The 13,702-nt window shown below is 38.3% G+C and overlaps 1 protein-coding gene across 7 annotated transcripts in view; it reads left to right on the top strand.

The window, feature by feature from the left end:
- The first annotated feature begins 726 nt into the window (after window positions 1–726).
- The window catches only part of Root (ciliary rootlet coiled-coil, rootletin), a 348,852-nt gene continuing 335,876 nt past the window's right edge, over window positions 727–13,702 (top strand). For 5 of the 7 annotated variants that reach the window (XM_072304988.1, XM_072304975.1, XM_072305004.1 and 2 more), the window contains exon 1: window positions 727–1,162. Coding sequence is in view for 1 of the 7 variants with exons in the window: in XM_072304981.1 (XP_072161082.1) it covers window positions 1,131–1,162 (32 nt within the window). In the remaining 6 variants the exon portion in view is untranslated. The remainder of the gene's footprint in view (window positions 1,163–13,702) is intronic. The other 2 variants (XM_072305010.1, XM_072305017.1) reach the window with 1 other exon arrangement.

The raw sequence follows: 13,702 nt of genomic DNA, 5'->3' as shown, positions 1-13,702 counted from the left end.
ACTCGTTTCGGCCTCCATGAGCGAGAACCAATCAGAATTGGATTTTTTTTTAGGCCACTTTCAGCCGAACCAAAAGTGAGTTGTCTTAACTCTGGGTATAAAGGGACTCTAGTCCCGAAAGTAAAAGCTTCCACCATAGCCAAGTTACTAGTGGAGGGTCTCTTGTCTCTGCAAGGGGGTCTTTGCCTGCAAAAAGTAAACATCCGCTCGTTGCCGTTGGTTACATAACAACAACGGATAACAGTGTTACCGTTCTGCGTAATTGAGGGCTTTTTTTGCGTAATTGGAGGGTCGCTGCGTAGTGGCTGCGTAATGCGTAATGCTGCGTAATTGGAAGAATTCTGCGTAATTCGGCGTAATTCGTGCGTAATTGAAGTTTTTTAAAAATTTCAGTTTCTTATCGCGGTTTTTAGGTTAGGTACGTCATGCCGATCAAGGTAAACGGTCGTAGTAAAGATAGTTTTTTACCTAAAAAGCAATGCTGCAAACTTTGCTACTAAATTCCCACCGTACATAGGAAACAAAAATATTTCCGAATTTCAAAATAAGCGAAAGATTGTTAACAATTTGGCTTAAAATGCGTAATTGCTGCGTAATTTGAAAATTTTTGCGTAATTTATGCGTATTTTGACAATTTTTCCTGCGTAATGGCGTGCGTAATTGGGAAATTTTTCTGCGTAATGTTGCGTAATTTGCCGTCGGGTTGCGTACGCAGAACGGTAACACTGACGGATAACCTAAGGGTGTAAATAAACATCTCAGATAACCAGATAACCCAACTGACATGAGGGTATTTTTATTATTGCATAAAAAGCTTTGCCTTTCACTTCCGTTGCGATGGAAATCGGACACTCTTGTCTCCTCGTAGTGTTTTGTTATGACCTGACCTATTCCTTTTGGCCATGTAAGTCTCCCGTTAATAAGCCGTCAATCCTCCATCCCACTCCACTTTCGTTCGTTGTGAACTCCGCTCTCAATGTGTAAGTCTGCATGTGAACATTTTTTTACAAGTGCTGTGCTTTGAAGTTTATTCTTCCTCTATAGACATGAAAGACTTGTTCAAGTAATCATGTATAATTTTCTCTCCATTAATTCAAACTTGCAAGGCAGCAATTGAAGTTGTCTCATATATGATGTCAACAACACCGAAATATCGCAACAGGTAAGGCTCAGCACTTACTGTTCCTGATAAGCTGCACTTATCTCTTTTTCAAAAAAGTAATACTTAGGATTACTTAATTCTAACTTCTGAGTTGTTTATCTTGTCTTCTAACGCAAGCTCCTGCCATGTAGATCATGTGCAGTTTAAGTATGTTGATTCTCATTATGCCAAGAGGGCCATTTTACACAGGAACCAAATGCATTGGGTACTCTCTCTCTGCCACCTTTTAAGTGCAAGACTTACGTAATTTGGTAAATTCAATTGAAAATATGAGGAGTTGTTGTCGGATATTAAAAAGAGCTAATGACATTAGCTTTTTTGTCAAGTCGTGAAACTGAAGCTTCATAATGAGAATGAATGTGCCTGTATCAGGTTGTGATATGCGACTTGTTTCTGTCAATCAATTCATTTCAATGTTTTATGTAATTTTCCACGAGATGCATATTTAACAGAAAAAAAATACAGTTTCGTTTCGCGATCCGTCAAGGAAATATCTTGGGTGTAGCTATGTTATTCATATCGTGATAAGAGATAAGAGTCTGTGACTGTATATTTTCTGATCGAAGTGATTGGTTTTTCTGCGGTGAAAATCAAAATGGTCAGCAAAAGGGAAGCTTTTGAAGTAGGAATTAAGAAGGTGGAGAGCCTGCTAATTGGTAACAGTGTTGAAAGTCCGGTTGGAGTACTAGAAGACAAAAAACTGAGGTTGGGTACCTAGCGTCTGAGGGTTAGGCACAGGTACACCCAAGGTAAGTCTGCCTTGATGCACTAAAATTGCGGAAAGGGTAGGTAGAGAAGAAAAATTAAACACTACCTAAGGTAAAATAGTACCTAATTAGTTGTCTAATTTTGCTTGGTGTATACCTACGGAGTAATTTTGGAAATCGTATATGATGCATTGCATTTGAATTCCTAGGTTTCACCTGACTCAAAGCGTTTGCTGCTATTATCTAGAAGCGTTCCGACTCATTTATCAGAGAATTGAGCGTTTCCTATCGGCCCCTCTACAATTATGAGATTAGTCCAAGAATCCTTTAGGAACTTAAATTAATGACTCAGATGGTGCTTTTGACGATATGAGGACTCATCTGTAACAGTAGCGGATGTCAAATTCTCACATTGTGAGAAAATTGCGTTCGAAGTTTTCGAAGCTTTGCACTTAGCAGAACGTAGAACGGAGAGGATTCTTATAAAGATTTTCATGAAGAGCAACCCTTCCTGTAAAAAACACGTTTTGTGATCAATGTAAGTGAAAAATTGAAGGAGTAACACAGCGATTTGAAAAAAATGTGACATCCGCTGTTTTTATCGAAAAAGTTTTTTTATGCATGATACAAAGTCTTCAGGAGGGTTAAGGCTGGTGAAACGATTGAAATGAACCAAAAGTAAGTCAATGCTAAGTCATTTAATACAATTGAACAAAAAATTAGACCGTTTGTAACTTCTAGAAAAAAGTAAGGAACAAATTATAAAATCAGTTAAAAAATCAACAATTCTGGCGAGACGGTCCCGATACGTACAATTTGAGTGTCAGCTATAGCCCATGGTCGGTGCGCGGGCAGTTATCGCAAGTGGATTCGAATCTCTACCATGACCTGCCGCGTCGGCGCCGGCGGGGGAGAATAGTGGATTCTCACATCCGCTGTTTTTAGAAATAACATGGTTTTCAGTTCTTATCTCGCCGAAAAATTGTCCTGGAAGTCTGAAACTTTGCACAGGCATTCTTAAGGGCTCCAGAATTCGAAACAAGTCGGTCATTAGCTACGTTTATGCGAGGCTCGAAACCGAGGTTTCACGAAACCCGAGTTTGTAATGCTAGTTTTCGCCGTCGGGTTTATGCGGGCGCTGTAACCCGACTTTCGCGGGAAATCAAACTTTCCGATTCTGGCGCTGTTTATGCGCATATTTTCGATTGAACTTGAATTTCATGCGTTGGCGCCATTTTCACAAGCTATACTTAATTTTTTCACTATGAATTGATTGAATAAAATTATTATTACTCTTTTATCCCGTATATGTTCCACAATTTTTCCGCAATATATAAGCGGAGGCTTCATCTTCACTAGAAAAGCCTTTACTGACTTTCTGAGCAACAGTTGGAAAAATGACAGTGGATTTTTAATCATTTTACGTTCATATTTAAAAATTGAATGAATACCTAAGTAATCTCAACAACCCTTTAAATCATGCTAGAGCTTATATTCTGAGTTCAGAAAAGTTGCCATCATATGTAATTTTTGTGATGTTAAAAATAATTGTGGCAGGCGCAGAAATTCATCATGTTGTTTATTGAGCTTCTAATGATCTTACAATAGGTAGATATACTTAGGCATTGAAAGTGTAGGAGTGCTAATCTACTAAGCACTGCACCTTTACTCCCTGGTGTCGTAAGGATTGTACCTATGTCTGCCATTATTGTAGTGAAACAAATAACTAATCGGGAATACTTATGGGAATTGCTCCTTCAAAATATGATCAAAATAAGTGGATATTGATGGGTCAACAATGTACCTATCGCTGAAGCAGAAGCGTCTAAATCCTCTTGAGGCAACGGACGGTGACAATCTCAACAAACTGATGACGCTTCACAAATTTTAAATTTCCACATTCCCAGAGACACGCGCTGAAATCCTGTTTCTCACCCCTCTTTCCCACTGCTCTCCGAGTCCATGAGCAAGACAGGAAGAAAATAGGCAAGCTACCTACTACTGTTTGCCTACCTACGTGTTTTTTTTCTTAAACTTGATTTTCAAAGGTGACTCATGTAAAGTGCAACTGACAAACAAGATTTCAGAACCTGCCATTGCAGTTCACTAACCTAAGACACAAACCCAACCTTACCATTGATATTATTTCGCTTACACTGTATATTATTCTCCCATTGAGATTCAATATGAGCTCAATTCAAAAATGCTTTTGAATTTAATTATTCGGGTAAATTGGAATATGGAGCTTTCAGTCTACCTGTAAAGCGCATTTACTAACATTCACTGCTGTCACAAGATATTTTTGCACAGGCAGAGCCACTTTCCACAATAGATGGATCTCTAACGCCAAGGCTCAATTATGACTAGTGATTCAACGACCAAAAATTGTTTCACGCCTCAATAAAAACCGTATTCTTATCTCAAATTGCAAATCTTGGATAACAGAGCACTCACCAAAAAATCTCCTTCCTTCTGCCTCAGTATGAGAAGAGTGACGATACTTCGGAGCAATAACTTTGAACTAGTTTCAATAAATGATGGCCTCAGAATTTGAGTCATCATTTACAAGAGATTGGATCAAAGAAATAAGTCAGCAGGTCACGGTTGTGGCTGGTCTCTCACTTTCAGTAGGACAACCAGGAAATAGATACATGGATACATGGATACCACACAAATTCAAGAGCTACACAGCTCTGATTGGATCAGATTTCAGATTTAATCGGTAGAATGAAATGAAAAAATTCGGTGCACTACTTAAAGGGAAGCAGGGTGCCTTATCTTGAAATCCTAGGCAAATCGTGTGGATACAGTAAAAAAGTTCTCCGCAGATGATGAACTGGTAGGTAAGGCTATTACTCAATTGTAGCCTGTAAAGCTCTTTGCTTGCTTTGCTTCTGTAGTCATAAAATGCTGATTAGAGTTGCAAGAATTATCTCAAAAAGCAGTAATAAGCCTGGATTCCATCTGACACTAAACACCTTCACTAGAAAATAACGTCCTACGTTTAGCTAAATAAGGATAAATAAGCCACAAATAACTGAAGGAATCACGTAAAAGTGCTTAAGCAACAATTATAGTAAAATTATGATTGTAAAAAATGTTGAATAATGGCAAAATTAAAGCTAAATCGTGGGATAAGCACCAGTTGTTTACGAACGTGATGATACTGAATCCACCATATTGCCGATCGCGCACCTGAAAATCGCATTTGAAGTCGAATTTCAACCAATTTCAACCTCCGGTTCGTTTATGCGGAGTGCGAAAACCTAGTCTTTAGTGTAAAATAAGGTTTCAAACACAAATTTCGGAAACCTACATTTCGTTAGTTCCGTATCGTTTATGCCGTGATTTGAACCTTGGTTTCAAACTCAGGTTTCGATTGAAGTTAGGTTATGTTGTTGTTGTTGTTGTTGTAGGTTGATTGGCCTAATTCCGCTTTGCAGATAAACAGCCACTTACAAAAGTTCGGGATCACACACTAGATGATCATTTCCCTAGAGAATAAACAAAGTTTAATGTCTTGGTCAATGGGTGGTTCGATAATAATCTACTAAAATTTTGTTCCGGGATGGATGATCTTCGAAAAATAATTGATCACGTCCCTTTGAGGTTAAGCATTGCCATCACTGTCCAGATCATTTGACGGTTAGTGGAGACCGCAGATATGCCCAGGAGGAAAAGACGGTTGAAGGAAGGATGAAGAGCGCAGAAGTCGGGAAGAGAAGCAGGGTTGCGAAAATAGGAAGACGAAGAACTGAAATTAGTGAAAGGAAAAAGTAAAGGATTTAGGCCTATCAAGAATGGCTCCACCACTATGAGCCTGCAGCGAAGCGACCGCCTCCGACAGAGGTTCGCCCCAGACTCGAAGTTAGGTTATGAGGCTCGCATAAACATAGCTAATATGAGTTCACGAATGACGTTTCCAATGCTCATGCTGGGCATTGGATGTTCTCCCAGTAAAGTGTAAAGTCTCCGAATACATAATTCAAATTAATTTTTTTAAATTACAAGGGTTCGAAAATATGAATGATCATTTAGGTATTCCTTTGTAACCACCACAGTCCTTTTCTTTAATTATTGTCACAGTTTGATTTCTGTTGCCATCTTGAAGTTTTCTGACGTCAGGCGGGTACCACTTTTGCACTTTTGCCAGGCGACTACCGAATCTGTAGCGCACATTTCAAATTCAAATCTTCGATGTTACTAACGGGAGAAATCGTGCCAAATCCAGAGTTAAGAAATTTCATGAAAGATTATAAAAATAAATTTCATAATGAAATTTCATTTAACACGCAGAATTCAGGATCAAACCCTTGAAACTTATGAATCTCCTTAAGTTCATTTATAGGCACGTGGTAAACTGTGAAAGGGAACTTTAGAAATGCCCAGAAAGTTGAGTAAAACAGCAAAAACATAATTTTGAATTTTTTATCTTAAATTTTGGTTGAACACACAGCCGTACCGGTTGAACACCAAAATAAATTTTACGGATAAAGTAAGACGTTAGCTTTCATATTTGGAGCAAAACAAATTTCTTGACTATAAAGAATCCTAGTACCCCCTAATAGTATATCGTTCTTTTTTGGTACAAAAGGGAGGGATCTTGAACTATCTTTGAAACAATTTAAATGATTTTTTCATTTGTCTCTGATTTTTTCAGAAAGTAACAGTTTGAAATTTGAGGTTAGGGTCCCTGGTCCCCCTCCCCATGATGAGCCAGAACTGCCAGAAGAGAAAGAGTAAGAGAAGACCAGCAGAAGAGAAGAGCTGAGAGAAGACCGTGCTCCAACTGGTCTAATTGACGAATATTATTCTCTTTGAAAATAAAAACAAAATCTGTTGGAAAAAATAAGCATTTTTGACATTTTGTCGGTCGAAAGAAATTTCATTGGGAAAAAAGAAATTTCATGAAATTTCTTGTGAAATTTCATGAAATTTCATTCGATGAAATTTCTTTTAGTAACTCTGGCCAAATCGTATATACCTTTTCGCAGGTGTACTTTTGGACTGTTGCAGATTCTTGCCGTAGGACGCGCTGTCGTCGAGTGTACCTTTCGCCGGTAGTGTACCTTTCGCCGCCATTGCTGTTTCATCGTTTATCAACTTTTACCAATGTTTCTCTCTCCCGGAAAATAGAAATAGTAGTATAAATCTTTGCAAGAGATTTCTCTTTAATGAGACATAATGATGAGGTTCTGATTCCTCTTAATAATATAATAATGCTAAAACTGCCTGAAACTAAAAAATTGCTCCATGGGACTTTAAAATTATGAAAGCTAGCCATTTACAAAAACGTTCGAGATCACAATAACAAAGAATTGATTGTATAATAAGCTCGTAATATCAGTGACAGTCATAAAGCGAATCCTCCTACCCCCCTGCCTAAATCCCGCAGATTCCTATATGTTCGTTTGTTGGGGTAGAGTCCCTTTATACCCAGAGTTACGACAACTCACTTTTGGTTGGGCCAGGATTGGGCTGAAAGTGGCCTAAAAAAAAATCCAATTCTGATTGGTTCTCGCTCATGGAGGCCGAAACTAGTGCACCAAGATGGCGGTACCTCGAATGTGAACAAGAATAATGAAAATATTACCTAATTGTGGTTTATCAAGAGTAAATTGTTATTGCCATCGGTCCAAAATGAAAATAGATTAAGAAATTATTCACAAACCAATCTCATTTTCTTTTTAATTGATCAATTTGTTGATGTTGTTGTTTCTGTGTGACAGACATCGCAGGATTCCTGATCCTTATCCCCCAATATCGTTCGTTTGAGTGCACTAGTTTCGGCCTCCATGGCCAGCCAAGGTCGGCTGCCAGTCAGCTGATAATCGAGTTGTCGTTACTCTGGGTATAAAGGGACTCTATGTTGGGGCACGTTTCGACTTTCGAGATATCGAAATTAAATCGAGATGTGACGTCACACTAAATTAGTCTATTTCGGTGTAACTCAGCTGCTTTTCGTGCGTCACATTCGGGCTCCATCGGTAAATGACGTCACCATCGTGTACCTTTGCGTTCGGCCAGCTTCGGTATTCTCCGGATAGGTTCGGTCCTATCCGTAAAGTACACCTGCGAAAAGGTGTATATTTTTCGTTCGGATTTCGTCCGTTAGGCGCACTCTCAAATCTTCGCCTGCTCTCATCAAGATGAATGAAGCGGAGGAGGACGCGAAGCATTGTTTGATAAGCGAGCTGATGAGATATGTGCCTGTTCAAGCTGAATTTAGTTTTATAGTTTTGAATGATGAAAGAATCTCAAAGGATCGAAATATGACTAATTCTTACCTATAGCTTGCAAGATAACACCCTGAGTTAAGAATTTTTCCAGTATCGTTGCAATATCAGTAGAGTACCTAATAGCGGCACCCAGTGTCACAGTATGTCATCCAAATAAGAGAAGAATAAATATTTACCTTCATTACCACCAAGTAGATGAAAGTTCCACTGTGAACTTAGTTGGCCAATAAAAATGCAAACAATGAAGCAATTGTTTTCATTTCCTGACTCCAAATGGTAATAATTATGGTAAGAATTCTAAGGCATAGTATAAACTGTATTTATCATTCCTCAATTGATACAAGGTTGACTGTTTGCATGGAAATGATAGTACATTGGTTGGCTAATCTATTTTTCTAAACTTTAGATTAAGTTGACGAAGGTAGCAGGTTATCGTCAGCAAGAGCTGTTGATAAATGTAGTTTAGAATGGTCTATTTTAATTCTTCCAGAGGAGCATCATTAGTATTCAATAGAAAACTCTCAGGGTTCTCTGTGATACTATGCCACCTCTTATCAAGAATGTTTGTGCTGATGTTGTTGCTATAATGGTGATGGAAGAGATAATTTTGGTAAAAGTCGGACAAATATGAGGATGCCAAGTTTATAAGAAAATCTCACAAACCAAAGTGAAAATTGTTTCATGCCTCTGCAATTTTCAGCTTCGCGCTAGGTTCTCGCAAGAAGGTCAACACAACGCACTATGGTCCCAATCCGCTCGGGAGCGCTCAAAAATCGATATTTATGAAATTGGACGACATTTTTTTTTCGAGTCAAAATTGATAAATATAGTATCTACGGGTCATAAACTACACGTAGTATGCCTCAAAATTTCTAGTCACTTTGAAAGTGTCACAAACTGTGCAAATAGTCGGATATGTATTTTCTGACCCGTGAAGTGGCTATTTCTAACAAAGCGTTCGGAGCCTCTCCTGAATCATGAAATGGTCTCTCAGAATTCTTGTTTATACCATTTTGTAGAGGACTCTAAGAGGATTGTAACGCACTAATTATAATTTTTCTCCAAGGCATTCTGATACATTCTACACAAGGTAGAAGTTGGATACCTATTTTTCATGAAAAAATGCCGATTTTTCCCACGTACTTTGATTTTAAAAAAAAGTCACCAAAGGTCACCTAATGAGACACCTTTAGGTACTTTCTACACATCCTTGGGAAGCTACAGTAGAAATATTTCGTGCTTTGGTTTGCTTTTTCTCGAGAAATCGAATTTATTAGGTCTCGAAGTCGGTGGCTAAAATAACGTTATTTGGCAAGTTTAGCCATTAATCAATCTGCAGTCGTCTTAAACTTTTTTGAGGCATGCGACACCACCGAAAACGTGCTTAAGTAGTCTCTGTGAATCCTTAAGAAGGATTTTAAACCAAAAATTATTGGTTCTTCTTGCTTTTTGGACGGATTTTGAATCTTTTTCGTACCTGCGTGTTTTCTTCAAAATACTGTATTACAACCCTGGAAAGCTCCTCGAAAAATATTCTGAGACATTTGGCACCTTCAGAGTTACTTTTAAGTCGTTTCTGCAGATCCTTTGGAAAGCAATTGAACCAAAAATGTTTGCTTCCGCCTGCTTTTTCGACCAAATTTGAATTTTTTACGTGACTATGTGTTTGCCCCAGAAATACTCAATTTTTTGCTTTAAAAAACACCTATAGTTGCAGCCTTAACACGTGCTAAGCACTTTGACATCTACAGAGACGCACTTAAGTAGCTTCTTTGGATCTTTTTTAGGCTGATCGTTTCGAAAAAATTTTGATTCCCCCTACTTTTTGAGATTTTTTGAAAAGTTTCCTGTTCCTCAGTTTTATCTATAAAAATGCTCTTTTCAATCCTAGAAAGTACCTATTAATGATGCTGCGATAAAATTCCTTACTCCTTGAATATTTCTCCATTGTTGATTGAATTTTTCTTAACGTGACAATATTGCACCCCCCGCTCTTCAACATTATTATGTACCCGATTTGCCTTTCCCGGCAAATCAACATAAAGGAAAATCTTCTCTGAATCTTTATTTCGAAATTTCTAAAATACAAATTAATTTTGGATCTACCGATTTCATTTTTTTCAGTTTAGTTTTTCAAAAAAAAAAAAAAAATAATAATTGGGGGGGGGGTTGCCAAAAAATTAAAGCATCCTTAGTTTTGCATGAAATGTACATGCATGTGCAATGTACACATGGTTTTCATCCAATCTGAGCAAGTATAACAAGCCAATCGTACGACACTTTGTGATTTATGTGAAAAAATGACGATAACTTTTGCAAATGATTTTTTAGAGAAAATTGAAGGTCTAATTCGGATTCAGCGCATCAAAATCATGGGGATTTCTTATCTTGATTGTATTTATACTCAAACGGAGAGCCGCTATGATTTTTGATCGCTGAAAAGTGAATTGGGACCATAGTGCAACGTGCTGATCTAACTTTTGTGGAATTTCTTGTTAATTTTAGAATGTGTGCCCAAGTCACGGTAAGTATTCCACAAGAATTGTAAATCTGAAAAATCTAGAAAAATAACAAGTACTTCTCAGCCTCCGTGCAATTTGCACCCTGCTCACAAATTTTGAAGAATAGAGAACACTTTACCCTCAAAACATTACTCACACTGATTTTGGACTAATAATTATATGTGTACGATGGTGGATCTGAGCTGTACTTACTTACCAAATTTTGTTGAGCGAAGTTGTTACTTAGGGGAAATTCATTAACTGCTGCCAAGGATTCACAAACTCTGACCTTGATAAATATTTCCGACATATACTTGAGATACAGTCAGATGTTTAGAATTCTGGACATTCAGTTATTGTTCACATACAAAAGAAATTGACTTACAAATACAACTGTTTTATATTTACATAACTGCTCAACAGAACATACCGACAGTTGTGATTAGGTTCTCGATAGCACTCTGATAGCGGTGATAGCTAAAGGATCCCTACCCTGCGGCAAAAATGGAGTTGATTGAAATTTTGATTCACATGGTACTAATGCTGTCAAGACAAAATTACACTCCACGCACAGTCAAAGAATATTTTGATAAGTAAGATTATCCATTAAGGAAGTTGCACAAATCACAAATCAAACCGAAGGACACGGACAAACCAAGGAGCCAGCTCAGAAACTCGGCGATTCAGTTTCTCTCACTGCAAGAGGTGGAACCATCCAAAGTACCACTAATGTCAAGTTGAAGGGGTGAATTTTTTTTTTCTTCTTTTTTTTTTTTTACTACTTCAAATAGCCCACAAGGGCTAATCCCACGCTTTAAGTCCCATCCCCCCTCCGTCCCTACTGAACCAACCCCAGGCAACCATTGTTTGAGACCATCAAACTCGGGTCGCCTGGCCGGGAATCGAACCCGGGACCTCCCGATTATAGAGCAAGCGCTACAACCACTACACCATAGGAGGACTAACACCAATAATAACCAATAACACCAATGGACCACTAGACAAGGTACGAATTTAAGCAATCTGATACTTGTTTCTTAATCAGAATTTCACGTAAAACACAATTCTTACAACGAAAATTACTGAAACCAACTCCTTACAAAGATATTAACGTTTTTATTTCACATTGGCTACAAGGAATTTGAACTGCCCGCTCACAAGAAACTCAGAGCTCTACGCGAGTCAAACCGCGCATTACAACGGTTTCAGCAAGCCTCTCAATCGAGCAATGTTCATTTTCCACCATGTGTTGTTCAAACTATATGCTATTTGCTACAGCTGAGCCAAAGCGTCAAGATTGAGGTTGCCAGATTTTTACATCGCAGAGACTGTCATGATAACGTTTAGCGCGCGATGTGAATCATGTAGAGCATTGAGTTCTAATGAGCGGATGGTTTGAATTCACACATCAAGAATCATCAAATATCTTAGTAAGGAGTTAATTTCGGTAATTTTCTATGTGCACATCGTGTTCTACGTGAAATTTTAGTTAAGAAACATGTATCAGAATGCTGAAATTCGTACCTTGTCTAGTGGTCCATTACTGATTTAAAGAGTGATAAGTCATTTTGGGACTTTTTCGCAGAGATTTAAAGGAAAAAATTGGAAAATGTTCAACTGTAAAATGAACGTAAACAATCCGCCATCGCATCATAAAGGACACTCTCGCAGATTTCGTAACGAAGAAGTAGAGTCCCTTTATACCCAGAGTTAAGACAACTCGATTATCAGCTGACTGGCAGCCGGCCTTGGCTGGCCATGGAGGCCGAAACGATTGCACCCAAACGAACGATATTGAGGGATAAGGATCAGGAATCCTGCGATGTCTGTCACACAAAAACAACAACATCAACAAATTGATCAATTGAAAAGAAAATGAGATTGGTTTGTGAATAATTTCTTAATCTATTTTCATTTTGGATCGATGGAAATAACAATTTACTCTTGATGAACCACAATTAGGTAATATTTTCATTATTCTTGTTCACATACGAGGTACCGCCATCTTGGTGCACTCGTTTCGGCCTCCATGAGCGAGAACCAATCAGAATTGGATTTTTTTTAGGCCACTTTCAGCCCAACCCTGGCCTAACCAAAAGTGAGTTGTCTTGACTCTGGGTATAAAGGGACCCTACGAAGAAGAAGAAGAGGGACCTGGAGCTCTTGAGCTGGAGCTGGCGGGTATTGTTTACATACAGAAATGAAAATGGCGGCAATAGCCAACTGTAACACTCTAACTGTAGCTGATCACGTGTGACTTTATTAGTCATCTGGCCAGCATGAGCACGACGAGGCTGTGGAAATCGTTTCCGTTACATTAATTTTGATACTTAAACTATTTTACTCTGTGGCAGTGACTTTTACACTTACAAAACATTAGATTCTTCTTTGGCACCACTGATTACATTTGGCAACCCTGCAATTAGCTGGGCCCTACTATTACATTTGACAACCTTGCAAAGAGCTGGCAGGTTTAGAAAAGTATAGAGCAACGGGACCTTACCAAACCTGGACACAGCAGGCGAGAGTCACAACGGTCGCTTACGCGAGTGTCCCTTCTTTATTGCATCAAAGCTGACGCACAAATGAAACAAGCGCTAAAAACAAGGAGGGAAAAGTACGTAAATAGATTTTGTTTTATAAGGAAAATGGTGAAATATTTAGGAAGTTGAAATTGGAAATTAAAGCTTTAAGATATAAAGAACTTCAGCTAAGTAATACAGTTTACTTAGAAACGGAGTTAAAGAAGGCAAAGTTAAGGAAACTCAGAGAGAACAGGGTATTTTGTAGGAAAGGGTTGGTAGGTCTAGTATTGAATGGACGTATCGATATATTGAACAGCGACTATCGATAGTCTCGAAAAATCCGTGTAAAATACACACTAATACAAAAGCGGGTTACATCAGATCTTATGGAAATGCACACACACATACCAAAAATCGCTCGATAGCCATAAAAATCCCCATTTAAACACGGCAAAACCCCACTAGCGATCGATTTTTTTCGAGATTTTTACATAAAGGAAACGGCAAGAGTGATAGGAAAGTTATCCCCAGTTGATCACTGGGAGACTAAAAAGCGTTTGCCCTAAAA

Source organism: Bemisia tabaci, chromosome 1, assembly GCF_918797505.1.
Source record: "Bemisia tabaci chromosome 1, PGI_BMITA_v3".
NCBI lineage: Eukaryota > Metazoa > Arthropoda > Insecta > Hemiptera > Aleyrodidae > Bemisia > Bemisia tabaci.
This window is presented reverse-complemented; position numbering and strand designations above follow the sequence as displayed.